This window comes from Monoraphidium neglectum, assembly GCF_000611645.1.
Source record: "Monoraphidium neglectum strain SAG 48.87 unplaced genomic scaffold scaffold00008, whole genome shotgun sequence".
In the NCBI taxonomy this organism is placed as follows: Eukaryota; Viridiplantae; Chlorophyta; class Chlorophyceae; order Sphaeropleales; family Selenastraceae; genus Monoraphidium; species Monoraphidium neglectum.
In genome coordinates this window covers 1-25,056 of record NW_014013618.1, presented here as the reverse complement: position 1 = coordinate 25,056, position 25,056 = coordinate 1, and the positions used below count along the sequence as shown (strand labels likewise).

General features: G+C 62.6%; 8 protein-coding genes across 8 annotated transcripts; 4 read left to right on the top strand and 4 right to left on the bottom strand.

Annotated features, from left to right (window-relative positions):
- Positions 1–1,748: 1,748 nt before the first annotated feature.
- Positions 1,749–2,874, top strand: MNEG_0120 (hypothetical protein; the record flags this gene model as incomplete). The annotated part of the gene is made up of 3 exons (XM_014051395.1): positions 1,749–1,794; positions 1,938–2,651; positions 2,858–2,874. 3 exons carry the CDS (start codon positions 1,749–1,751, stop codon positions 2,872–2,874), a joined length of 777 nt encoding a protein of 258 aa, XP_013906849.1.
- Positions 2,875–2,991: 117 nt separating this feature from the next.
- MNEG_0119 (deflagellation-inducible protein) lies at positions 2,992–4,301 on the bottom strand (the record flags this gene model as incomplete). The annotated part of the gene is made up of 5 exons (XM_014051394.1): positions 2,992–3,096; positions 3,451–3,477; positions 3,632–3,697; positions 3,869–3,942; positions 4,250–4,301. 5 exons carry the CDS (start codon positions 4,299–4,301, stop codon positions 2,992–2,994), a joined length of 324 nt encoding a protein of 107 aa, XP_013906848.1.
- Positions 4,302–4,675: 374 nt separating this feature from the next.
- Positions 4,676–5,567, top strand: MNEG_0118 (hypothetical protein; the record flags this gene model as incomplete). The annotated part of the gene is made up of 3 exons (XM_014051393.1): positions 4,676–4,947; positions 5,160–5,256; positions 5,484–5,567. 3 exons carry the CDS (start codon positions 4,676–4,678, stop codon positions 5,565–5,567), a joined length of 453 nt encoding a protein of 150 aa, XP_013906847.1.
- Positions 5,568–8,106: 2,539 nt separating this feature from the next.
- MNEG_0117 (iron hydrogenase) lies at positions 8,107–10,733 on the top strand (the record flags this gene model as incomplete). The annotated part of the gene is made up of 7 exons (XM_014051392.1): positions 8,107–8,197; positions 8,467–8,616; positions 8,840–9,065; positions 9,314–9,560; positions 9,785–10,081; positions 10,236–10,367; positions 10,572–10,733. 7 exons carry the CDS (start codon positions 8,107–8,109, stop codon positions 10,731–10,733), a joined length of 1,305 nt encoding a protein of 434 aa, XP_013906846.1.
- A 1,096-nt stretch (positions 10,734–11,829) lies between these two features.
- Positions 11,830–14,399, top strand: MNEG_0116 (oligosaccharyltransferase complex subunit beta; the record flags this gene model as incomplete). Its single annotated transcript, XM_014051391.1, has 6 exons — positions 11,830–12,094; positions 12,267–12,580; positions 12,867–13,081; positions 13,311–13,514; positions 13,834–14,008; positions 14,265–14,399. The coding sequence occupies 6 exons, from the start codon at positions 11,830–11,832 to the stop codon at positions 14,397–14,399; spliced, it is 1,308 nt and encodes a 435-aa protein (XP_013906845.1).
- Positions 14,400–15,482: 1,083 nt separating this feature from the next.
- MNEG_0115 (hypothetical protein) lies at positions 15,483–16,022 on the bottom strand (the record flags this gene model as incomplete). The annotated part of the gene is made up of 1 exon (XM_014051390.1): positions 15,483–16,022. The coding sequence occupies one exon, from the start codon at positions 16,020–16,022 to the stop codon at positions 15,483–15,485; it is 540 nt and encodes a 179-aa protein (XP_013906844.1).
- A 1,261-nt stretch (positions 16,023–17,283) lies between these two features.
- MNEG_0114 (hypothetical protein) lies at positions 17,284–22,388 on the bottom strand (the record flags this gene model as incomplete). The annotated part of the gene is made up of 5 exons (XM_014051389.1): positions 17,284–17,322; positions 17,619–19,364; positions 19,646–20,116; positions 20,415–20,960; positions 21,294–22,388. 5 exons carry the CDS (start codon positions 22,386–22,388, stop codon positions 17,284–17,286), a joined length of 3,897 nt encoding a protein of 1,298 aa, XP_013906843.1.
- An 857-nt stretch (positions 22,389–23,245) lies between these two features.
- On the bottom strand, positions 23,246–24,938 carry MNEG_0113 (hypothetical protein; the record flags this gene model as incomplete). Its single annotated transcript, XM_014051388.1, has 5 exons — positions 23,246–23,440; positions 23,665–23,799; positions 24,051–24,143; positions 24,333–24,416; positions 24,861–24,938. The coding sequence occupies 5 exons, from the start codon at positions 24,936–24,938 to the stop codon at positions 23,246–23,248; spliced, it is 585 nt and encodes a 194-aa protein (XP_013906842.1).
- Positions 24,939–25,056: the final 118 nt, after the last annotated feature.

Below are 25,056 nucleotides of genomic sequence, written 5' to 3'. Positions count from 1 at the left end.
GCAGGGCCCTTCGAGCTAGGCCCAGCGACTGCGGCTGCCGCGGCAGATGGTGTGCCGGAGGGCGGCAATGCTGACAGCTTGTTTGGGTGCGGCCGGACAACAGCCTTCGTGGTGGATATAGCGAAGGGGGCGCTGGGTCATGAGCTGCAGCAGCTGCAGGTGCGGGCGTCGTAGAGGAAGGTGGGATGGGCCGTGTGCTTCGCCCACTGCACTGGTGATATCCCAACTGGCGCCGTTGGAGCTGACAGAATGGCTCTCAGGGAATTGCGCTCCTGGTTATTGCTGAGCGACTCACACACGCACCAAACTTGGTCTGGCTTGTGCGCTTTTACCTGGACACATGCTTCACCACCACCATTTTGGTGAGGCGGGCATTTCGAATGCAAATAATCCCTCCTTTGATGTGACAAATGCCCCGCAGGTGTGGCTTGAGGGTGACAAGCTGTCGTTGCAGCCTGGTGACAGGGAGGCCTCCTGGAACCTGGAGGCGGTCCGCGCGACGCGGCTCTCAGATGGCGCCCGCTGGTGGTTCTGGTGTGGCACGTGGCTGGGCTCGGCGTCCAGGCAGCGGCATGAGATGGCGGCCCTCACGAGCGACCCCCGGGGACGCGCCGTGCGGTACAAGGTGCGATTCTGGAGTCGGGATCAAAAGATGGTTGTTGACGGCACGCATTGTCGACAAACCTTTATCAATGTGCTACACCTTGGCGCGAGGCCGCTTGCGATGACCAGCCCACTGCTGTCATGGACCCACACACCCGCACGCGTGCCGACCCCCCACGACTGGCGAGAGCAGGTCACCACCTTCACAGGCAGTGTGTTGGGCGCGGCAGCATCATCGCATGTGTACATTGACCTGAGCGGCTCAGCGGGCAGCAGTGGGCCCCTGGAGCTACGCCCTGTGCCGGGCGGGAGCAATGCATTTGCCCCGGGCGTCTCGGCGTCATTTGTGGTGTCGATGCCCACTGATCTGGGGGACCTGTGTCGGCTGAGGGTGTGGCATGATGGCGCGGGGCCGTCCCCAGGGTGGCACCTGGACAGGGCCGAGGTGCAGCACTGCGGTAGCGGGAAGGTGGGTTGAGGCTCAAGTCGAGCTGCGGGGAAGCTTGCACGAGGCAACATGGTTGACGTGTGGTGCCACTGTTGCCTGGGTTGATTTCTTGCCGGCCACACCCTCCATCGCCGTGACGTGTGACTTCTGCTTACGACCGCGCAATCAGGTCTGGTACTTTGCCTGTGACCGCTGGCTAGATGCCAGCCGTGACGACGGCGCCGTCACCCGATCACTGGTAGCCAGCAACACTCCGCCTGGCGCACCAGCTCAGCCGGAGCCTGGACAGCAGGAGCCGCCGCAGGACGAGGCGGGCCAGCTGCACCAGGTGGCGGATGATGCCAACGGCGGCAGTGGGGTCAACGCAGCGCGTCAGCCAGGGCGGTGTGACTACTGGGTGGAGGTCCAGACCGGCGGGGACGAGGGCGCTGGAACAGACTGTCGCGTTTTCGTTCAGATTTGTGGCAAAAGTGGCAAGACAGCGACGCAGCAGTTGTGCACAGACGCTCTTGAAGTGTGCCAGCAGCAGCAGCCACAGCAGCAGCAGCAGCAGCAGCAACAGCATCAGCGGCAGCGGCTCAGGGCCTCATCTAAGCAGCCACAGCCGGCCATGGGCAGTGATGGTGATGGGCAGCTGTTATTTCAGAGGGGTGCGCTGGATTCGTTCGTGCTGCGGTCTCTGGCAGATGTCGGGCGGATGACGTGCCTCACCATAGGCCACGACGGCTCTGGCAGCTGCAGCGGTGAGTGGCCCGGCGAAGAAATTGGCCTTTGCTTGAATGCATATGAACATGGTGCAGTTAGATGTCAGCACTCCCCGCACAGCGCAACCAGTCGCACCCCTCATCTCCGCAATATCCACCCCCAACCGCAAACTAAAATGCAGCTTGGCAGCTGGCCTGGGTGCGCATCACGAACCTCCTCAGTGGCGAGTGTACCTTCTTCCCAGCTTCCATTTGGCTGGACAGCGCCGCTCACGGCAGCCGCAGCTGGGTGGAGCTTCATCCGAGACGTGAGGGCAGCGAACACAAGGACTCCCCAGGGGACTCACTCTGGCGTGGCGATGATGCGATTCCTGCGTTTCGGGGCCGCGGACGGCTCAGCCCGCTGCCGTCTGCCGACACGGCAGGGGATGTGGCGTTGGAGCGCATCAAGCATCTGGGCCTGTCTGTGCGCTCTGGTCAGCCGGGCTACAAGGTGGTCTTCAAGACCAGCAGCATGCTGGGGGCCGGCACGGCGGCGCGCGTGTTTTTTGAGCTGGTGGGCGAACAGGGCTCTTCCGGCATCGCATACGTGGGCAGGGGCGAGGGCGGAGGCGGGTTTGACCGCGGCGGCATCTCCAGCCTGCTGTTCCCGCGGCTGCCCCACATCGGCTCACTGCGGCAGCTGCGCGTCGGCACGGACGGCAGCGGGCTGTTTGCGCCTTGGCACCTGCGCCGCGTGGAGGTGGTGCATGTCGCGTCTGGGGATCGATGGGTGTTCGATGCGCACGCCTGGATTGATCAGCGCTGCGACTACCAGAGGATCCTGCCCGTGTCGCAGTTTGACCCCGGGCGCGAGGGGGCGGGCAGCAGGGCGTGCGACGCTGCGGGGCGGGAGGGTGGGTGCACAAGGAACATGCTGTGTGGTGGATGCTGCACGCGGCCATGATGTGTAACCCGGGCCTCTTCTAGGTGTCAAGGCATGCGTTACCCGTAATGCAGGTTACACAAACCAATTAGCCAGCAGAAGGCAGTTTGACAAGGCCACTGTCATGATACCATTTATGATGGTTTAGCAGCTACACAACCGCCTGCCCACTTTCAGTCATCGGCCCACTTTGAAATGTGGAACACACAAACGAAACTGGTGATGCCAGCCCAGCAGCGGCATGACTGAAAGCAGTTCACGCAAACTCCGCCGCAGCTGGGCGCCGATTACAACGGCCGGGCGGCTGCGGACTACCTCCTCTTAGTCATGCTGACGCTCTCCCGCTTGAGCACCGTGAGCAGCGTCTGGCTGCTCTCCAGGATCTTGAGGTAGGCCGCCTCCGTCTCCTGGATCACCTGGGGGACGCACGAGGCAGTCAGGCAGTTAGCGGTCAGTTGGCACAGTGTCACATGCGGCCCTGCTGGTGAAGGAGGCCGGGAGATTGTGAAATCGGGCTGTCACCCCCTGTGCAGGGGGCGCCCGGCTCAGGTTGCACAACGCCCGCGTGTGCCGCCGGCTGGCTGAGTCGGCAAAGCGCGTCACCGGCAGAATGACGCGCGCTGGGGTGTGCGGCTGTCGTACGAGTGCGACTGGGTCGCTGCTGGCGTGCACCCGTGCCCTTGCACTGGGTGCGCGGCAAGCACCAAAGGGCACGGCCCAAATCAGCGCCCATCGTGGTCCCTTGGGATGCTGCAGCAAGGGCTGCGCACCTTGTCATACTCATTCTTGGTATCCAGCTGGAGTGGAAATGAAGTTTGGGTCAGGGACAAGCTTAGGCTCTTGCAGTCTCAACAGCTTTTAGGGGCAGTTTATTTTGGCTCGTACGGGCTGGCAATGTTTCACACAGACCTACAATATGACCCCTTGCCTCACTCTTCTGACCCCACACACCTTGCGTGCTAGGGATTCATTGATGGCTGCCAGCCTTTTTGTCAGCTGCTGCAGCTCCACTTGAATCTGTGCGGTTGTGCGATGCAGATCTTGACACACACGTGTTGGACGGCAGTCCATGGAATTGGGCTGTGAGTTTGCATTGCCCCGACCTCTGCTGCTGCCTGTGCATTCACATATGGTGCAGTCACCGCTGCCGCTGCAGTCAATCGTGGCGGTCGTCGAGCGAATGCCGACCTTCATCTTCTCAGACTCCTCGTCTGCAATCTGCTTCAGCATGCCTTCACGCTTCTCACGAAGATCCTCTATGCCTGCTCAGCAGCAGCATGGAGCATGTTGTGTGGAATTTTTGGCAGGTGGCGTGCGTCACGGAGCACTGTGTGGATAACTGGCACCCGAAACGTGCAGCAGCAGCTGCTGCAGCGCCGGCGCGCCGGCTGCTGATGCGCTGAGCGGTGTGATACCAGTGGCCGGAGGTGCAGCCGTTCAAAGGGCGGGCCCCAATCCTCAATATATGCTCTATAAGTGACAAGCCTTGACATTGCTTGTCTTCTTGTGTGTTGAAAAGCAGGGGCAACAGTCAATGGTCAAAGCCATATAGCAGCGCTACGCACTCACACTTGACCAACTCTGCGTTCGAAGACTGCAGCGCCGCCCCCTGAGCAGCCATGATTCTCTTACGACTCTCAAAGAGCGCCGAGAGCTGGTGTTGGGCTCCTGTTCAAGGCCTCGGCTTGTCAGCACGGTCTAGGCGATGTGAACGATGAGTTATATTGAGCAGATAGATGGTGAATGACCTAGTTAAATTTCTCGATGAAGTCAGGTGCTGGTCGTGAAGCAGATCACGCACTTCATCACTCCGGTGCCGCACCTGCCTCGCCTGCTGCACCACTACTCAAAGCGCGGTTCGCCCCACTCACCAGACTCACCTCTTCTGGTTTATTGTGGGCACCTATTGAGTTCGAGAGCTTCGCGCAGTGCTTGCTGATCACGCCCCGCCTCAACCGAGGACACCGAGCTGCCGGTCCAGGGCACGCAGCAGCCATGAGCAGGGAGAGAGGCTATGATCGTGATAGGTCCTACAGCCCCCGGCGGCGCAGCCCGGCACGCGGGCGTGGCAGGAGCGCAAGCCGGAGCCCGCCGCGGGGTGGCAGCGACAGCCGCCGCAGCCCAGCGGGCGACCGCGCCGAGCCGACGGGCACCAGCATGATGGTGCGCAACCTCTCGCGCACAACGCGCCCGGAGGATCTGCGTTATGCCTGCGAGAAGTATGGCCGTGTCCGCGACATCTACCTGCCGCGCGACTTCTACACCCAGTGAGTCTAATCCCAGCACCAGAGTCACAGTGCTCCTGTGGTTATGCGTTGTGCCTGGCACGACGCTGTGCTTGGCCCCCAGGTCCGGTTTCAGGTGCACACCGCGGGCAGCGCAGCGTCAGGGAGGCCTTGCGCGTGCTGCTGGCACAAATTCCCTGCTTGTCCCAAACCTGACTGGACACCAACGCATCACAATAACACTCGCCCCACAGGCAGCCGCGCGGCATCGGATTTGTGGAGTTTGCTGATCCGCGCGACTGTCGTGATGCGATCCGCTACATGGATGGAGTCATGCTGGACGGGCGCAGGGTGAGCGCGGGGCTGGGGGCCTGGGTTTTGGCGCAGAGTTTGCATTTGTCGTGATAAGCCGGGGGTGGGCGAGGGCTGGACACGGCGGGCTTCACAGATAGGCTTGGGGGTTCCAGCAGGCAGGCTTGACCTGGGCTTGCTCGTGTCCCGTGCTCTGAGTCGCACCGGCACTCAGACCGTGTGCAAACTGCCGTTTGGCACCACCCACCCCTGAACTTCCTCCACAGGTTGGCTGCAACCTGGCGCTGCATGGGCGCCGCAAGCCGGAGGACATGCTGGCGCGGGGCGGTGAGGGGCCAGGTGGTGCATGACAGGCTTGTTCCGCGAACCGGCAAGGGGGTGAATTGAGGATTGCGACCCCTAACGCATTCCCTACATACCAGCAGCGCTCCCTTAGCTGTTGTGCGCTGGCTTTGCAGCTTGGCAGGCTTCTCGCGTGCCGCTGCCGCTGCTGCGGCTGCAGCGTTCATTCATATCTCGCCCCCCTCGCCCTGCTTGGCAATCTCAGACGCCCCGGCACAGAGGGGAGGCGGCGGCTATGGGGGCGGCGGTGGTTACGGAGGCGGCGGGGTGGTTACAGGGGTGGTGGCGGCGGCTACGGTCGCCGCAGCCGCAGCCGCAGTCGCAGCGCGGACCGTCGCCGCGACCGCAGCTACAGCCCTGCTGACAGGGGCCGTGGCCGCAGCAGGAGCAGGAGTCCACGCAATGACCGCCGCCGCAGCCTCAGCCGCGACCGCGGCAACGGGGACGCCCGGGCCAGGAGCCGCAGCGGCAGCCCGCGCGGTGGTGACCGCAGGCGCAGCCCCAGCCGCAGCCCACGCCCCAGGGATGGTTCGCCGCCGCCGCGGTCGCCGTCCAGGTCCCCAGTTCGCGATGCTGGCGGCAACGACGGCCGCCGCGATGACGACGACGGGGGCCGCCGCAACTCGCCACGCCCCGATCACTCGCCCAATGGCCGCGACTGAGGCCCTGCCCATCGCAGTCTGCGGGGCGGACAGTCCGGCAGGGGCCGTTTCAGCCTCAGCAGCATTCCTAGGGCTTGGCGATGCAAGGGGGCAACGGCAACTGATTTGGGAGCATGCTGCGGAGTGAAGGCTGCGGGCTGCTGGGGGTGGCTGCGCCACGGCGGGTGTCCCATATCTACAAGGAGGCCGCTCGCAAGCGGCGGGCGGCGCGCAGGGCGCAGAAGTTTGTGGGGTGGCAAAATGTCGAAGGCGGCCTCCAGCCAGGCTTCCATTGTGCGTGGCAAGATGCTGTGGTGTGTTGCTGTGCAGCCAGAGCCCCATGCGCAAGCCGTACATGCGTTTCTGCAGCATTGTGTTGGCTCGCTCCCCACGAGCCCCCGGCTCCGCGCGCGCCTCACGGCTCTCCAGGTCAAGCGCCTTCGCGTTTGTCCGTGATGAACGATGCTGACGAGATATGATGAGGCGGCGCCGAGAGGCTGGCCTGTGACGATGATGGCGGGCAGCGCCACCGCAACAACCCGTATCGTGCTGCCCCAAAACTACTCGTGACCTGATCAACAGCCTCAAGGCGCCGCATCTGGGAGACCAGGGTCGCCGCCCTTTCCACTTTTCAAGGCTATCGCTTTTCAAGGTTAGCGCGAGCTGCTCGCTAGCAAAGATGGGACTAAAAGCTGGTGTTGCTCTCTGTTTTTGAAGCGCAGCGGCAGGGTGGAAGCTGGGGCTTGGGACAGGTAAGCAGATGCGCGCGTCCGCTGGCCGCTTGCATGCACGCGCCTGGGGTTGAGTTGGGGTGGCTAGGCATTTTGTTACGCTGGCTTCGTGTTGGCTGCTAGCAATGGGGGTTCTGCTGCGGGTTCCGTGCCATTTGCTGGTGTTGAGCATCACGATGTTCCACATGCTTTGTGGTGATGCAAGCATGTCTGTAATTATGGCCGCCTTCGCTACGCGTTTGTGGTGCTTTATACAACCCTGCAGCAAGTCGCATCGCCTTGGTGCGGGACGCCCCGCTAGGCGGCCTGGGGCCTCATGTCTTTGGGTGACCTGTCATGTCGTGCTATTGAGCAGCATGGTGCATGATGGGAGCAGCATGGTACGCACTGGCAGCTGATGCTGGCTTCCCGCGTTTGAAAAATGCTCTGTCAGCAAAAACCATCCGGCTTGAGAAGATGACTGATGGCGGGGTTTGTTCATCAGTGCCCTTGAGCTCAATCACTGCTTGCAAATTGCGTGCAGGTCAGAGAATCTGGATGGTCCTCAAAATCCTGGTACCAATCATACTGGTACCAGGATTTTGAGGACCATCCAGATATCGCGCCATGGCTGCCTCAGCAGTTAGTGTCTCATGTCTTTGACGCCATGCGGCCATCCGAGGGTGCCACCCGTTCTGAGTATCATAAGTTTATTATAACTTGCAAGAAATCAAATGCATCCATTGAACGTTGCATGCATCATGGCGGCGGGCATGTTGCATCGTGTCGCCTGCACGACTCATACAGGTCACCGTGGCGGGCTTTTCCTTTGCAGGTTCGATCGAGCTATTCCGTTGCCAAATACATCCCAGATTGATTCAATCAATTATTTGCTCAATCAAGCTTTCATATATCCACCAAGACTCGCTGACCACCATGCATTCCCTCGCTCAAGCTCACGGAGTACGTGCGTGCGCCCACCAGGCTCAGGCGAAGCGACTGCCGGTTCTTCCGGTGAAGGCCCCCGCACGCGGTGGGTCTGCAGGCGGACTCTCGCTGTTCGGTCCGAAACATGCAAGCAGCAGGCTGTGGGTGTGCGCCACTCCCTCAGCAACGCAATTATGGCCATATTCTTGCTCTGCACCGCTCGCTTGCCAGGAGCAGGGCATGCGCTTCGCAGGCTTGCGCCCGTCCACATGAGGGCCGCTGCTGTGTCGCCAGCCGCGCCCGCTGCGGACAGCGACATCTCCAAGCTTCCCCACTGGCAACAGGCCCTGCTCGAAGCTGGTGAGCAGGCGGGCGTTGTATTTTCAGCGTACGAGCCTGGGTTCTTGGCCATATGGGTCTTGTCCACAGCGTGCACAGTTGCAAAAAGTTGAATCTTCTTGACTCGCGGATGGTTTCGTGCAGTGCCCTTGCTACATGCCGGCGATGCCTGCTGTCTGCGCAAGTGACCATGCACCCCTCCTGCCCCTCCCGTCACAACCCGCCGCTCACAACCCTTCGCGCTCCATCCCCACCGCATGCACCCACTGCCCCTTACGCTTTGCTCACAGGCAAGGAGGACGGCCGCAAGCTGATGGTGGTGCAGACAGCTCCCGCCGTGCGTGTCGCCATCTCAGAGACACTGGGCCTGGCCCCCGGCGCCGTCACCGCCAACCAGATGGTCACGGCCCTCAAGATGCTGGGCTTTGATTATGTCTTTGGTGCGCTTAGCGGGCTTGGGGCACTTTATCATGTTCCGTCCATACTGGCTGCCTTGCTGCGTCGGCAAGGGGCTGGGCTTTCCCCCAGACCGTGCCTACGCCCACTCACACCAGGCGCTTCTTCTTGTGTGGATTTCCCTGTGGCTTGTAGCTGTGCGGCCGCACCCACTGCTGAGCCCTGTGCCCGGCCCCCTGGCCCCATCACAACCTGCGGCGCCCCCAGACACGCTGTTTGCTGCCGACCTGACCATCATGGAGGAGGGCACTGAGCTGCTGCACCGCCTGGAGGCCAAGGCGGCCGAGCGCACCGCCATGCCCGCCACGGCCCCCGAGGGGGGCCACGCCGCCAGCTCCGTCCTGCCCATGTTCACGTCCTGCTGCCCAGGCTGGGTGGCCATGGTGGAGAAGTCCAACCCCGAGCTCATTCCCTTCCTGTCAACATGCAAGAGGTAGGCCAGCATCCCCTGCGGATTGAAGGGTGGGGGGCTCGGCGGCTTGCCGGGCTTTGGCAAGGTGGCGGTGCCAAGGATGTCACCGCCAGGGGTGTGAAGCAACCCTCTATGCCCCTGGACATGTAAAAGCAAAACGCAGTGGCAGCAAATGCATCAAGTAGTGCAGCTGCCGTCCTAGCTACCCGGACCAACAGTGACAAAATGCACCGCTCATTGGGTCACCGCGTGCTTGCCTTTCCCCGCAGCCCCCAGATGATGATGGGCGCTGTCGTCAAGGGCTACTTCAGCACGGTGGCCGGCGTCCAGCCCGAGGACATCTGCAGCGTCAGCGTGATGCCCTGCGTGCGCAAGCAGGGTGAGGCCGACCGCGAGTGGTTTGTGACAGACGTGGTGGCAAAGGAGGCGTGCGGCAGCACCGTGCGTGATGTCGATCATGTGATGACGACTGCGGAACTGGGGAAGATATTGGTGGAGCGCGGCATCGACCTTGCGGTGAGGGGCTGGGCAAGCAGAGGGGGGAAGGAGCCAGGTTGGTGATGTGATCTCAAACAATGGGTGCTGCCTTAACATGCGTCAAGGCCGGGGACACGGAGCCAAGTAGGAATGTTGTTAGGAGGGGGTGTAACGCTTAGTACGGCCTTGGCGCTTCCATCATTTAGGCTCAAATTTGCAAACCTCACCCGCCTCGATTTACCTCAAACATGCCACCTCTGCAGAACCTGCCTGAGACGCCCTACGACAACCCCATTGGGGACGGGTCCGGCGGCGGCCTGCTGTTTGGAACCACTGGCGGCGTGATGGAGGCAGCCCTGCGCACCGTGTATGAGCTTGTGAGCGGCGATCGCCTGGAGCGCCTTAACTTTGATGCGGCGCGCGGTCTCGACGGCATCAAGGAGACCACCGTCACCATGCACCCGCCAGAGGGGTCTCCCTTCAAGGTGCTGGAGTCTGAGCCAGGCGCGGGCGTGACACTGCGCATCGCCGTCGCCAACGGCCTGGGCAACGCCAAGAAGGTGGGCGGGTCCCAGATTCTCTGAGTGCGTGCGGTGTCATGGGGTCCGGCAGTGAGCGCCGCTTTTTGCGCCTTCTTGGCCACCTGGCCCTGCTGCATCCCGTGTTCACCCTGACCCCACCGTTTGCAACCTCCAACTCACACCCGTTTTCCAGGTGATCAAGGGCGTGGCTGACGGCAGCCTGGCCTACGACTTCATCGAGGTCATGGCCTGCCCCGGCGGCTGCATCGGCGGCGGCGGCCAGCCCCGCAGCACCGACAAGACCATCCTGCAGAAGCGCCAGGCGGTGAGGCGCGATGCAGGCAGAGCTCGCTCTCTCCCTCCACTGCACAGGGGTCGTCGTGCACACCGGGCGTGTCAACCATGTGCCTGTGGTGCCCTGTGCCATCTGCGGAGCAGTTGTTGCGAGCGACTAATTCCTGTCTTTTTGTGTCGTCCATCCATCAAAATTGCCCTCAACGCTTGCCTTGCCCGTCCCCGCTGCCCCCAGGCCATGTATACCCTGGACGAGAGGGCCACACTGCGTCGCTGCCATGACAACCCCCAGATCACGGCGCTGTACGAGAAGTGGCTCGGCAAGCCCAACAGCCACCTTGCGCACGAGCGGCTACACACTCACTACGTTGCAGGCGGGGTTGAGGGCGAGAAGTGAGATGTGGCAAGCTGCGGGACTCTCGTTCCAGCAGTAGGCGCATGCCACGAACTTGCTGACCAGGCAGTCCGCAGCATCCTGCCAGATGGCTGGCACTGTGCCCCATGCTGCGGTGCCTCACCCTGCTGTTCTTCATAGATACAAGCCCTCATTACCTTTCGAAGGGCCATTGCACGCACTTTTTGCGGCCCGGGCTGCTGCAGATTCGCAAGTGGGGCCTTCGATGCACACGCGAAGAGCTGGTCGTTCAGCTCCCCGTCCGTGTCAATGCGCCCCCTTCCTGCATGCATTCATATAACCTACGCATTGACCCCGTCGCCACAGCCATGCAAGCGTGCTGCATCACCATGCCCTGCCGGTTCAAGGCAGGGCGCGCGCAGCGCACGCCGTCCAGGCAACTCATCTGGCAGTCGTCCGACGCTTTGGCGGAAACCTTCCAACCTACAACTCGCTAAACTCAGGGATGAACCTGGAATTTGATTGCTGCACTGGCATGGGTGTCGATAACATCCTTGTGTCAGTATTTTCAAACATTTGCGGCATGCAGAGCCTTTGCCCATCTGGCCGATTTCACGCGTGCGGCTGGTTCAACACTGCTCGCCCATCGGCGAGTACCTCTCAGAAGCCGTCGCGATGCCCTCATCTGCAGCACGGCAAACGTTCCGCGATGATCCTGTATTTTTTTGCAGAACTGCGCATTAGTTAGATAGACCGCCGGGCCAGTAATTACACCCAGGATGCTTTTGGGGGAGGCAAGGAGTTATCAGGGAGGGTGGCGGACTGCCACCTCACTCAGCCTTTTAAGGGCAGGGAGACAGTTTAGATACATTCATATGCTCCAGCCTTGCAATGAAGCTTCTACCGCTGGGGACTCGTGTGCTGCATGCGCACCTGCTGCCTGCTCTTGAAAAGCGTGAGTCAGCCCGTCCAAACTGCTGTGCCACGGTGACATTCTCGTCCTGATCGGCCATTCTCGTAGGTTGTGTGAATGATACCTGACATTCGCAAGTCGTTGCTTGCATGATCGCTTCCGATCATCCGATCACACGCATCTGATCTGAGCAAGCTGCGGTTGTCGTGAAGCAGCATTAGAAGCATGAACCGGCCCCGGAAAATGGCGATCGCTGCCGTGGTGCTGCTGCTAGCGGCGGCGATGCCATGTGCGCTGTGCAGCGGGAAGCGCGTTCTCGCGCTGATCGGCAGCGAGGACATCCGCAGCAGCCACAGCCAGTACTTTCAGGGCCTTCGGGACGCAGGGCTGGAGGTGGACGTGCGGGGACACAAGGACTCTGGCCTGAAGCTAGCTGACTACGACACGCCCCGCTACGATCACCTGCTGCTGCTGGCGCCACGCGCGACCAGTGAGGGCGCCCAGCCGCGTGCTGCTGTTGCTGCCACTGCTGCTGCTACTGGAGTTGGCGGTTGCGTTTAGTTGCCAGGAACGCGCGGAACGCTGGGCGTCGGCACAGGCTGAGCACAGTCTCCCTGACCCCTCACACGCGCCCGAAACCACTCCCGCTCAACACCGCGCAGGCTTTGGCGGCAGCCTCAGCAAGGCCTCCATCCTGGAGTGGGCCGACGCCGGCGGCAACCTGCTGGTCGCCCTCGCGCCCGGCGCCAGCGACCTGGTGCGTGGCCTGGCCGCCGACCTGGGGGTGGAGGTGGACGCCAAGGGCACGCGGCTGTACGACCACTTCAGCCGCCAGGCGGCCGGCGGTGCCACAGACCCCTCACTGGTGGCCACCAGCGCCTGGATCGACAGCGACGCGTTCCTGGGAGCGGCGCGGCCGAGCAGCCCGGTGCTGTTCCGCGGCGTGGCGCAGGCCGTGCCGACCAGCAGCGAGCTGGTGGGTGGCGGGCCGGGCGGGGTGGCAGACGAGCTCCTGTGGGGCGCTGGGGAACGCAAGACTGCCCACTAGAAGTTGGGGTGATCAGGGGTCAGGCAACGCGCGATGCCCTATGGTGTGAAGTGCCGTTGGCTGCGGCCGCGCAACTGCATGAGGGCCCTGTCTCACACGCTCTGCGGGGCGCAGGAGAGCTCTGCTCCTCTGTTTAAGACCCCAGTGCACACCATGCCCGCGCACCTCACCCAACCTCACCCACCTGAATTCAACTGCCCCCCTCTGGACCAAGGTGACTGTGCTGCTGTCAGGGGAGGCGACCTCCTACTCCCACGACCCCACCAAGGCGGCCGCAGAGCCCCCCCTGCTGCCGGCCGGCGGGGCAGCTGCGCTCGTGAGCGCGGTGCAGTCGCGCAACAACGCGCGCGCCCTGGTGGTGGGGTCCCTGGACTTGCTGGGCGACGAGCTGTTTGACGCAGCGGTGGAGGTGGCAGAGTCGGGCAAGAGGTGCGGGCCTTCTTGGGGGGAAAAGCCAGCGAGCCATGGCTGAGATTGTGGGGCGGACCAAGGCTGACGGTAGTGCAGTTGTGGCGCTGCGTTCATGCAGGGCCGCCCACGTGTACGCGGCACACCGGAGCCTGGCCCTCGTGAAACCCGCCAAATGCCCGTTTCTCTTTCGTTGTGCTTGAGCCTGGCACCTTGCCCGTGCCGCCGGGCCCCCCACCTCACACTGCAGCTACCCGCAGTCTGGGAACCGTGCGTTTGCGCTGGCCGCGACCCTCTGGGCCTTCCAGCAGCGCGGCGTGCTGGAGGCGTCCGCCCCGCGCCACCGCAACGTGGTGACGGGGGAGGAGGGCCCCTCTCCATACCGAGTGAAGGATGAGGTTCAGTTTGAGATTGACATCTTCGAGGTCGAGGGCGGGGAGAGGAGGCCCTTCAAGTGGGTCGGACGGCGCGGGTTGGGGGGGGAGGCTCAGATTGCAGAGGATGCGGGCAGCACCAGAGGGCTGTGGGCTGGCAGTTCGGTTGGCTTGCATTGGTGCGATTCTGGCAGCCGCACCAACGCAGGGGTGGGCCAAAAAGCAAACCCACAAGGGGCGAAAGTGAGCGGGTGAGGGGTTTGGGTTCGAGCTGGTGTTCTAAGATCAGGGCCGCGCCCCCACTGCCAGGTGCCAGCTGTCTCCTGAACTGTCCCTGCTCACTCATCAGCCTTCCTCACTCTCCCGTATCCCCAACACCCTGGTTTCAACCACCCCCAGGTCTGACGACGTCCAGGTGTCCTTTGTGATGCTGGACCCCTACATCCGCCAGCCCCTGCAGCATGCCGGCGACGGCAAGTTCTCGCTGAGGTTCACTGTGCCTGACGTCTACGGCGTGTTCAAGTACGCCATCGACTACCACCACGCCGGCTACAGCTACATCAACCTGGAGCACGTAAGCTGGGGCGGCGGGGGACGGCAAGGCGGGAAAGGCAGAAACAGGGCTGCTGGGGCAGGACGCTGCGCCTCTTCTATGCCCTGCACTCATGCCCTCCTCGCGCGCTTGTCCTCTACTTGCGCACGATCATGGGTGGTACCCACCATCAGTGGTGCTGCAAAACGAATCTCCCAGTTTGTGTGCGCTTCGCGACCCGCAAATACCGCACCCACTTGCCCACCCCTTCTCATCTGTCCACTGCCCCTCCCCAAAGGTTGTTCCCGTGCGGCCGTACCGCCATGACGAGTACGAGCGCTTCATCCTGGCGGCATACCCCTACTACGCCTCAGCAGCGTCCACCATGGCCGCATTCCTCGTGCTGGGGCTCGCATTCCTCTATGGCAAGTGAAGCGTTGGGTGACAGCAGCCAAGGCGCGCGGCGGCGGCCTGGCTTGCGAAGTCCCGACCTGCCAAGGCTGCGCGGGTGTGTGTGCCGGGCTTCCGGCTGCACTCCCTCCTTAGACAGAGTAATGGCTTGTGAGCCCACACTCGCTCTCTGTGCGCAAGCGCATGCCTGGCGGGGTTTGGGAACCGGTATGTTGATGAGTAACAGCACATTCATCCCTGTGCTGCTCTATTTCGGACTTAATGGCAACTGTCAGACCGCCGCCTTTTGGGACGTTGAGGGACAGTGCAGTCCTGTCAAGCATTAATAGGCAGCCTGCCGCCACTGGCCCTAGGAATGCTTGCATGGGCACCTAATACGGGGGGGGGGGACAGGACGGCAGGCATGGAGCATGATTATTACTTGCTGTGACCCTGCAAAAGGACATGGGACAAATCAGTGATGACACGTGCGCCGAATCAGCAATGATGTGTGCGTCAACCGGCATGTGCATGTTACAGCACACCCAGAGGCAGCAGGGCGAAGCACACCGTTCAGTGGGCAGTTGAGTCATTTGCCATGCCAGTGAACAGACATGGGCTGCTTGGAGAAAAATGTGGTGTTTGCTCGCTGAACAAGGAGCCGCTCATGCCAGCTTCAAACGTGCCAGCTTCAAACGTGCATAAACAGGAAAATTGCCCAATAGCAATGGCTTCAACATGAGTTTATCACGCAGCTGCCACAACGCCAGCGACGCCTGCTCCGGCTGTGCGCTGAGCGCGGCGTAGTAGAATGCCAGTCCATTGCAGCACAACATGGCCAGATTGGTCGGCTCACTTGGCCGCGGACAGCCTGCCGCTACCAACTGCATTGCAGGGGGCAAGTTGTGTGGCGATTAATACATGCCCTGCTGCCGGTCAAAGCTCCGCACGACAGAGAGCGCGCTCTCACTGACACACACACCCCCACACCCACACACACACACACACACACACACACACACACACACACAATCGCATGGACGCACGAACATACTTACGTACCTGCACACACACACACACACACACACACACACACGAACATACTCATGAGTCAAAAGTAGTAGTGTCAGGCAATGCATTTGGAGGTAAAGGTGATTGCTCCCGCCTTGTCCACGACGGCCGTCTGTCTGAAGCCCCTGTAGCCGCCATTGCCGCACGGCGGCAGCTCGCCCGTCCAGGGCGCCACGCCCGCGCCGATGGCCAGGTTGGCGCGCGTGGGCGGCAGCGTGTAGCCACGCGGCAGCTTGGCAAAGAATGCCGTGCAGGTGAGGGATCCCGCGGAGCCCGCAGGCGTGCTGCTGCAGTCTGGCAGCAGCGTGACGGCCACGCCGCTGGGGAAGAGTTGTGAGCCGCCCTTGGTGGTCGGCGCTGCGCAGAAGGCTGTGGGCGCGCCGTTTGCCTTGCTGGCCAGCACAACGCAGCAGGAGCCAACGTTGCCGTTGATGGAGGCCAGCGCGCTTGTGTGCTTGGGGCAGAGCGTGACACGCTGCTTCACCTCGCAGCAGTTACCACTGGCACAGCTGCTGCTGCTCGTCTGCGTGACGGTCTGGCACTCGCCGCTGGGGCCGCCCCCGCCGCCGTTGCCGCCGCCGCTAAGCGTCGACATGGCGGAGGAAGCTGAGGCGAAAGAAGAGGATGAGGAGCTAGAGCCGGCAAAGCTGGGGCCACCACCTGCTGCCAGTGCTGTTGCAACGGTGCTGACAGGCTGCGCCAGGGATCCAGGCGCGACGGCCGCCAGCAGCAGCACCAGTGCGATGGCGCGTGCTCTACGGCCGCGTGTTGACGTGCCAGTTCGCATGGCTGCTGCCTGCACTTGCAACGGTTGCCGTGCGTCTTTTTTGCCTGCGCCCCTCGTCGTGTGCGTTTGGTGTCTGCACACAGGCAGCGGCGGGGAGAGCGGCAGCGAGGTTACGGTAGTGGCGGAGTCAAGGCTTCTCCGGCTTGGAACACACATCCGTAGATTCCATCTGTTTTCCCCTTCACGAAATTTGTGTGCGTTCAAAGACGCTCTTCGGAGTGACCTTTCAGAATGTGATGTGCGCCGAGTTTGCCACGGCCCCATTTTGTCAGTTCTGAGCGGACAAGCAGATCAAACTCAAGCACTATTCCCTGCTTCACAGCTTCAGGAGCAAGATAACCCGCAAGCTCACCAGTAGTGAAGAGATCTGGTGCTTTCAGAGTTTCAGTCAGGAGTGTGTGTCGAATTCAATGCAGTCGGGCATATGTGAGATGCTGGTCATACGGGTGGGCTGCTCTGTGTTGCCCCCAGCGGCTGCGGCGCAGCTGCGGCATGAATGACCAGGCTCATCACAGGCTGCAGACACGTGGCCCCGTTCCCATAGCAGGCTTGCACAGCTTTGGCTGTGTATGCTTGTGAATATGCTTGGCACACACCCTTGAGGCCCAAATATGGCAACCCAGGAGCAGGTGCAAACTTATAACAGTCATTGCACCCCAGCAGACCCGGTCCAGCAATGGCACGCATCTGCAAGGTGCCGTTATCACGGCACCCGCCACCAGGCCGAGGTTCAGAAACATTTCACAGGATATGCTGCATGCTGAGGGTGCCATGCTTGCGGCTGGCACGGCGCTGCCTCCCACAAAGGGCGGGAAATGAGGCTGCGCCCTGTTTCAGGAGCGCAAATCAAGTCCGCTCAGCCAGCATCAGGATGGCTGTGCTCGCGCAAGCGCGTGCTGCAGCTATGCTGTTGGATAGTGGATTCGATTCAAATTCATGCCGTTGAGAGGCCAATGCAATTTAGTCGTAGAGTTGAGGACAGAAGAGCGGCGCGCAGGGTGAGCAGGATGTGTGAATGCAAGTGCTGATGCAAAACAGATCAGGCCACCAAAGAGCTGCAACCTGTCAGCTAGGCGGCGACGCGAGCGTGGGAGGGCTGCAGCCGGCCCTGGCCGTGCGGTACACGGTGACGGGAACCCTGATAGTCCCGTTGCGTGCATTTCCCGCCTCGTCCCTGAAGGCCAAGTCAAGGCCCAGGACGGTGCTGTCCCTGCCTGCTGCTGGCATCGCCGCACGAATGCACACACGTCCATCCTTGGGCAACCGGCAGTTGCGGGCGTCCGTGCTGCCCGCACACGTCGCCTGCACCTGCACTGCCCCGCAGGTGTCACTCGAGTCGGCCAGGGCCGCGAGGGGCCAGCACGCCCACTTGCCGTTGGCTGGCGCTGCACATTCGCCGCCCACCTTGCGCAGCCTGGCCTCCGGCGGCGTGGCGTCGCGAACCGTCACCTGCTGCACAGTGCAGCTGGCGGTGACGTTGGTGGCCACTGACCGTGCAACTATTGTCAGAGCCCGCGTCCCTGGCGACAAGTTGGACCCCGCCGCAAAGCTGAGCTGGGCAGCCGTCCCCACCCAAGCCGGCGGTAGACCCGCCAGGAGCTTGTCAGCGTCCGCTGCCGCCGCTGTGCAAGACTCCGCCGCCGCATGCAAGATCACGGGCCCCAAGGCGCATGCGACACAAGGCCGTGCGTCGATGGTTGCCCTGCCGGCCAGCCGCCGCACGACGCCGCTGTCGGTGACGTCCACCGTGGCTGTCGCAAAGTACCGCCCTGGCTGCAGCACCAGGCTGAAGGTCGCGCCGCTGCCCGCCAGCATCAGCGCCTTGCCGGTCGCCGCTTTTGCATCCTGCCACTCGACCGTCCATCTCGCGGCCGCCGCAGACTGGCCGGCCAGTACAGTGGGTGCTGCTGCTGTGAGCGTAACAGCCGCCCCCGCACAGCTGGGCTTTGGGGCCGCCAGCACCAGCGCCGCCGTTGGCGCCACCACCAGCAGCGTTGACAGGTAGTAGACACTGTTCACTGACGACGTGCTGACGCCCCCCGCACCGCCGGCAAATCCAGCCACCTCTGCCAAATAGAGCCCTGCCGCAACTGCCCCAAACGCGGCCGTGCCTCCGCCCGTTGAAGAGCGTGTGAGCGGCGTCTTGTGGGCCGCCGCCGCGCGTGCTGTCAGCGGGGTGAGCTTCCAGGCAAAAGCCAGCTGCTGCTTGGCCACGTCCAGCCCTGCGTCGGCCCCCCAGCCGACGGGCAGCGTCACCCCGCTGCACGACAGCACCAGCGGCGCAAACTCGGTCCCAACCAGCTGCGCCGTGGCGCAGCGGCCTGTCACAAAGCCCTGCGGCGAGGCGGCCGTGTAGTAGTCACTCCAAAAGGGCTTGGTTGTGACTGCGATGGCTGATGAAGTGCTGGCTGTCTTGCCAGTAGCCTTGTTGGCCACCCTGAGAGTCAGCCTGAACGACCCAGGGGTGGCCAGCAGAAACCGAGCCGGCGTGCTGCAGCCAAAGACGGTCGCACCGCCTCCAGCTGCAGGGGCGTCTGAAGGGGCCAGCGTGAGCGAGCAGGTCGAGGCTGCCAGATCTCCTTGCCAGCTGGCGCTGCTGAGATCAAACAGGCCACTGACGGCGGGGTCCACCTCCATCACAGCGCCCTGGAAGAATGATCTGGCTGGCAGCTGCAGGGTCACCGCCAGCTTTGACCCATAGATGGGCGGCGGCGTCGACACCACCGCTGCTTGAACAGCTGCTGGTGAGGGCGACGGCGGCGGTCCCGTGACAGTAGAGACAATCACCTTGGCGGCAGCCTCGGCAGCACCTCCCTGACCGTCCATGGCGGTGATGAGCAGGGAGTAGGCGCCAGCAGCTGCAACTGAGGGCACGGCCACACGCGCACCGTCCCCCATCAACACCTTGCCGGTGGCCACCTCCATGAGGGTCCACTTGTACGACACCACGCTGCCATCTGGGTCCATGGCGGCCCCCTCAATCGAGAAGCTTCCGCCCGCCTTGATAGTGTACACCAAGGCAGCCCTGAAAATGGGCGCCGCGGCGACTGAGGGGGAGGTGTCTTCGGGTGCTGCAGTGAAGGCCGCGACAGAGAAAGATTTACGGGCGGTGGCGGTGTTGCCCGCGGTGTCGCTGATCAGCATGCCCACCTGCAAGAGGTCAAAACATAATTTGGAAGGAGTTGACTGTATAGCGGTGGATTTCATTACGCATGCGTAATCGATGTTAAATCATGGCTCTCCTGTAAACACTGCTTCCCCTCCATCTCCTCCCGTCGTAAGCGTGCTGGACCCACCAATTTTCTTGGCACACATCCAATCCGATCGAGAACCACCCCTTTTGCCCATGCTCCTTCACACCAACACAGCACTCCACTTTCTGCTGATTATGCGCACAGCGCCTCCTGGAGGTGCAAAGAGAATCTGCTTACCTGGTAGTTGCCAGGGAACAGCCAGACTTCGCCGACACTCCCAGTGGTGTTGGCGACTGCCGTGCGCCCTGGAATGCTGACAACAGCCCACAACACATTGGCCACGCGGGTCCCAGCCGCCGGCAACGAGCCTGTTGAGTCCAGAGCCACACGAGTGAGACCAGACCCCGAAGCCGCCAGGACAGACGGTGGTGGCAGCGATATCGCCGCGACGGCCGTTGCGTTGGGGTTGGGGTTGCTGGGGTTGCTGCTGGTGCCGACCACAAACTGCTTGATGGCTGTCGAGTTACCGCCGCTGCTGTCTTGGACCGCCAGATCAATGGTGTACTTGCCCGTGGGAAGTTTTAGGTAGCCGGCGTAGCCCATAACGCTGGCAACAACCCGTCCGTCTGGGACCGAGGTGACGCGCCAGGCGAAGTAGGTGAGGTTGCGGCCAGGCGCAGGCAGGCTGCCGTTGGCCGACATCAGAAACTGTGTTCAGGATTTTGGTGTTTCAGGTATTCGAAAGGCGGTGTATAAATGTCAAAATGGCAGGGTGTCAAAGGGGGTGCATGGGAGTGCAGCCTGGGGCAGCCTAGGGCGGACACAAAGAAGGCTAGGGGTGCTGCACAGAGAATCGACTGCAGCGACAAATGACTCCGGACTCGATAACCTTTTGGCTTTATGAGCACCACATGCAAAGCTGTCACAAAGCCACGAGCAGCCCACTGGCCCGATCTGCACACCAAATGCCAACCCTTGTGTCCAACCATGACTGCAAGACCCACACCTGAGTCCCGTCGCCGTCCGCCGCAATCACCACTGCCGCCGGGCTGCTGATGACGGCCGTCGTCACCGGCACTGGCCAAACTGCAAACACCTTGCTCGCGTTTGCCGCGGCTCCCACGAGGTCTGTCACTGTCAGCGTGACGGCGTACACTCCCGTTGCCAGCCACACGCTGGTCGCCTTGCCAGCCGCCGCAGCCACCTGCTGGCCGTCTGGCAGGCGCCGCACCACCCAGGAGTAGAGCAGGATGGGCCGGAGGGGCGCCTGCGTGCTGCCGGTCGCGTTGAGCAGCACCAGCCCTGTCTTGTTGCCGCCCGTCGACACCACCGCGTCTGGTGACGCGATGTTGGCGCCCAACACGTAGAGCAGGGCGCCCAAAGGTGAGGCGCCGTTGCTTCCAAGCGCCGCGCCTGACCCGTAGGGCTTGATGGGGCCAGAGGTGCAGTTGCGCCACTCCTGGCTGGCCCATGCCTTGATGTTTGTGAGCGAGGGCATTGACAGGATGTCGTACGCGTACACGCCAGCTCCCGTGGTCCTGTCAAACAGGCACTGCGGTGCGGTGCTGGTCGGTACCGTGTTTGGGGGCACAGTTACCGCCGGCGCTGCTGGTGACGCAGCGGGGCTGGGAGACCGTATGGGCAGTGGCGGCGGCGGCGGCGGCGGCGGGGCCGGCAAACGTGGCGGGGGCTGTGGCGGCGGCGAGGGGACGGCTGCGACGACCACGACCGTTGACGGTGGCTGTGGGGGCGGCGATGGGGAGCTGGCTGGGGCCGCGGCTGCCACCAGCGCCGGCGGAGGGGGCGGCGTGTGTGGCGCGTACGCCGCGGGCAGCACCAACAGGTCGGCCTGTGTCGCGCTGACTCCGCCCTGGCCGTCGCCCACCTCCAGTGTCAGCACGTACTCGCCCACGCTGGCCACCAAGAAGGACCACTCTGAGGTGAACGCCTCTGCCAGCACCTTGCCGTTGCCTCCTGCCAGCGCCAGCGTCCACCGGAAGCTGAGAGGGTCGCCATCGGCGTCGCTGCTGCGGCCGGCAGTGACGACGACTGGCCGCCCGAGGTAGCCGGTGTACGGCCCGCCGGCGCTGGCAATGGGGATGCGGTTTTCCCGCACCACCACCAACAGCGCCTGCGTGTGCGTGCCGTATGCGCCAACAATCCGCAGCGTGACTAGGAACTCGCCACTTCCAAGGAGGACATCAAACGACGCCGGCTGGGGCACAGGGAGGCTGAGGATGACGGGCTGCGTAGTGGGACGGATCTCGGAAATGGACCAGTCATATGTGTCGGCGTTGCTGCTGCTGGAGCCATCAAACGTCACAGAGGCAAGCGCACCGCTGCGGGTGCGGACCACAGTGCTGCCGTTGTTGCTGGGGATGCCAATACGCGCAACAGCCGCAGGCGGAGGCGGCGGCGGTATTGCTACAGCTGCTGGGGACAGTGGAGACGGCAACAGAGACGCAGACAGCGGGTTCTGGTCAGTGATGCCTGCACCTGCTGCCGGGCTGGGGCTGGAGATGGGGCTGCCGCCGCCGCTGCTGCTGCCGCCGCCGCCGCCGCCGCCGCCGCCGCCGCCGCCGCCGCCGCCGCCGCTGCTGCTGCTGCTGCTGCTGCTGCTGCTGCTGCTGCTGCCGCCGCCAATGCTGCTGTTGCTGATGCTGCTGTTGCTGCTGCTGCTGCTGGTGCTGCTGCCAGCTACTGCTTCGTTCTCGTAACTGTCTGTGTACTGCTCTGCACTGCTGCTGCCACTGTTGCCATTTGTTGTGTCCCCTGCCCAGTTGGACACGGCACTGCCGCGGCTGGTGCCCACAGCCACAGCAGGCGACGGCGATGCCTCTCTGACGCTCCTGTCCGCGCCCCATACTGTCTGACCCTTGGCCACGGGCGCCGCCACCAGTAGCACAGAAACTAGTACCAGAAAAGCCGCCGCAAGCGACCAGGCAGCCAGGCCGCTGCGCGCGCCGACAGGACAGCGCATGCGGCCTGGCGCCTGGGGGCGCGCCACACGTGGCGACGCGCACGTAGACAGGCAGCAACTACACGCGTTCTAATTGGCGATTAGATGCCCAAATGACTCCTTGCTGGCATCGCTAGGTCCTCCCGCTGCCGTGTCGCATATTTGTCGGAGTTGCAGCTGCGTGGCAGAGGACGGAGTTGCAGAAATGAGATAGATTACATGAACTTACGCGAAACAAAAGAAACGAAGGTATCACGAGCTGGCTCAGGCCCGTGGTTTCGCCGCCATGAACCTGCTCTTCGATGATTCGAGCTCCGTGCTTGAGGAAGCTGCCAGCAATGGCACCAAACATCGTTGTATGACATATATTACGTGTTTCCATGGGTCAATATGTATCTCTGCATCGATGCGGATGTGAAAACAGCGGGTGCCTTTGGTCGTTCATTCGCAGTGGGTTGCGGAGCCACACCGGCGGAAAATGAGCGGAGGGACACCACAGCAGCGGCCCACGCTGTCAGGCCGTGTAGCACATTCACGCACCTCCCCAAGCCCAACCTTATCATTACGCATGCTGACTCCCTCCAAGCAAGGCAGGCGGCTGCATCCCAAGCTGGCAACATAGCTGCTCAGCATCACGCCACTCAATGGCGGCTTGATGCTGTGGCAGCTGCACGCCAGCCCATTTTGCAAGTCGCACAACCTGCTTGGATAATGCAGCCAGACATTCAGCTGCAGATACCATTTACAATTATTACTCTCGTCATGCGAAGAAAGCTCTTCGATACAGATGCTCTCAGCTGTTGCAAAAAACACTCAAGATGCGCAGCAAAAATAGGGCTGCAGCCGCCCACACGCGACCCACACTTGGGGAAGGGGGCCTACTTCTTGAACAGCCAGCCAAAGGTGGCCTTGACTGCCTCCATGTTGATCACCGGCTCGTCGTACTTGTTCAGCACCTCATCAAACCTGGGGCTCTCACGCAGCTTGGTCAGGTTCTTGTCGGACCGCACCTGGCTGTAGTCCTCGTAGCCCAGGGACAGCGCCTGCTCCAGGGAGCGCAGGCCCTCGTCGATCTGGTCGTGTGTGTGGGGAAGGAGGGGGGATTGATCAGGTGGGTCAAGTGTGTTGAGCTGGTCGAAATCTGAAGATTACCGCGCGGGGAATGTCTCCGCACGCGTACCTGCCCGAGGCTCCCACCACAACTGGACTCTGCAGGTGGGGCGTTGTCAGGCAGCCCCGTACCCCAGCCAGCACGTACAACATCCCACCACACCCCTCCCCCGGGGCCAGAGCGCACCTGACCCAGCATGCTGTAGCAGCAGGCGATGTTGTAGGCGGTGACGGGCATGACGGGCGTCACGCGCGCGCCGCTGTCACCAACATAGTTGCGGGGCTCCAGGGACGCCACATTCTCAAAGTCAACCAGTGCGCCCTGAAGTGGTGGAGGGGGAGAACATGGGGGTCAGGGTAGGGGCGAGGTGAGACGACAGGGGCTGCGTTTGAAATACCGTGTCGGCTCTAGAACCTAACTACCTGCAAGCACACACCTCCTGTGTATGCTGCCACCCAGGCCCAATGCCGCCTTGCACACTCCCAAATGGTCTCCCCAAAAAGCATCCCCCCTTCACGCACACCCGATCAGGCCCCTTTACACTGCCCCCCAAAAGAGGGCCCGCCGCCCACCGCAATGTCGCCGCTCTTGAACTTGTCCAGAGCGTCGTCAAACAGCTCGCGGCGCTTGCGCTCCTGCTCCTTGCGCGTCACGTAGTTGCGCGCCTGCACACGTATGCGGCGTTTTTGCGTTTGTAAGCATGCAGGCACGTAGGAGAATGTATTGCGCTATAGCGGAAGAGAAAATTTTGATCTGCACCCGCCAGTTGCCATCTCAACGGCGGCCGTGCCAGGCTCAGCAAGGGGCCGCGTCCCCCTCGGCCCGGCTGGTGCCACGCTGCGCAATCATCGCACCTGCATCTCCTTGGTGCCCGCGCCGTAGTTGCCGCCGCGCCTCTCGCTCTTCCACTTCTTCTCCGCCTCGTCCAGGTCCTCGTCCTGGCACAGGCAGAGGCCGGGGGGAGGGGGGATAGGTGAGGGGTGGAGGGGTGAAAAATTGCAGACACCAACAAACATCGTGCACGCAGGTGCAGGTGTGTGAGAGTGTGTGATCGTGCGGGCGCATACATGAGCATGTGTGTCCGACGCACTGCTTTGCAAGCTCCACTTCTTAAACACATCAGACCCCTCTCGCACTGGAAACACCTGCTGAAAAGAACCAGCGACGGCCACCCTAGACGCGCCAGCCCTGATGGGTACGGGAGCATACTGCTGGCTGCTGCAGCATCACCCACATCGCCATCAGCCCTTCACTACCGGCTCACAAGCTCAGAGCCACCCTTCCACCACGGCCGGAGCTGCTGCACCTGCACATCGCCCAGAAACCGCTGTGCCTGGTGCTGCGCACCTAGGCCCCCCTCCCTCCACGCCCGCAGGCCTCACCTGCAGCGCGCTCATGTCCCCAAAGTTCCTCTTGATCTTCAAGTACACGTCGCCGCTGCGAGTGCGGATGGCGTACATGATCTGGCCGAAGTTCTGGGCCTCCCACACGTCATCGCCGAACGACGCGCTGATCAGCACCACCTTGTCCCCAGGCTGCAGCGACAGGGCGGCAGGGCGGCAGGGTTGTTGGGGTGGG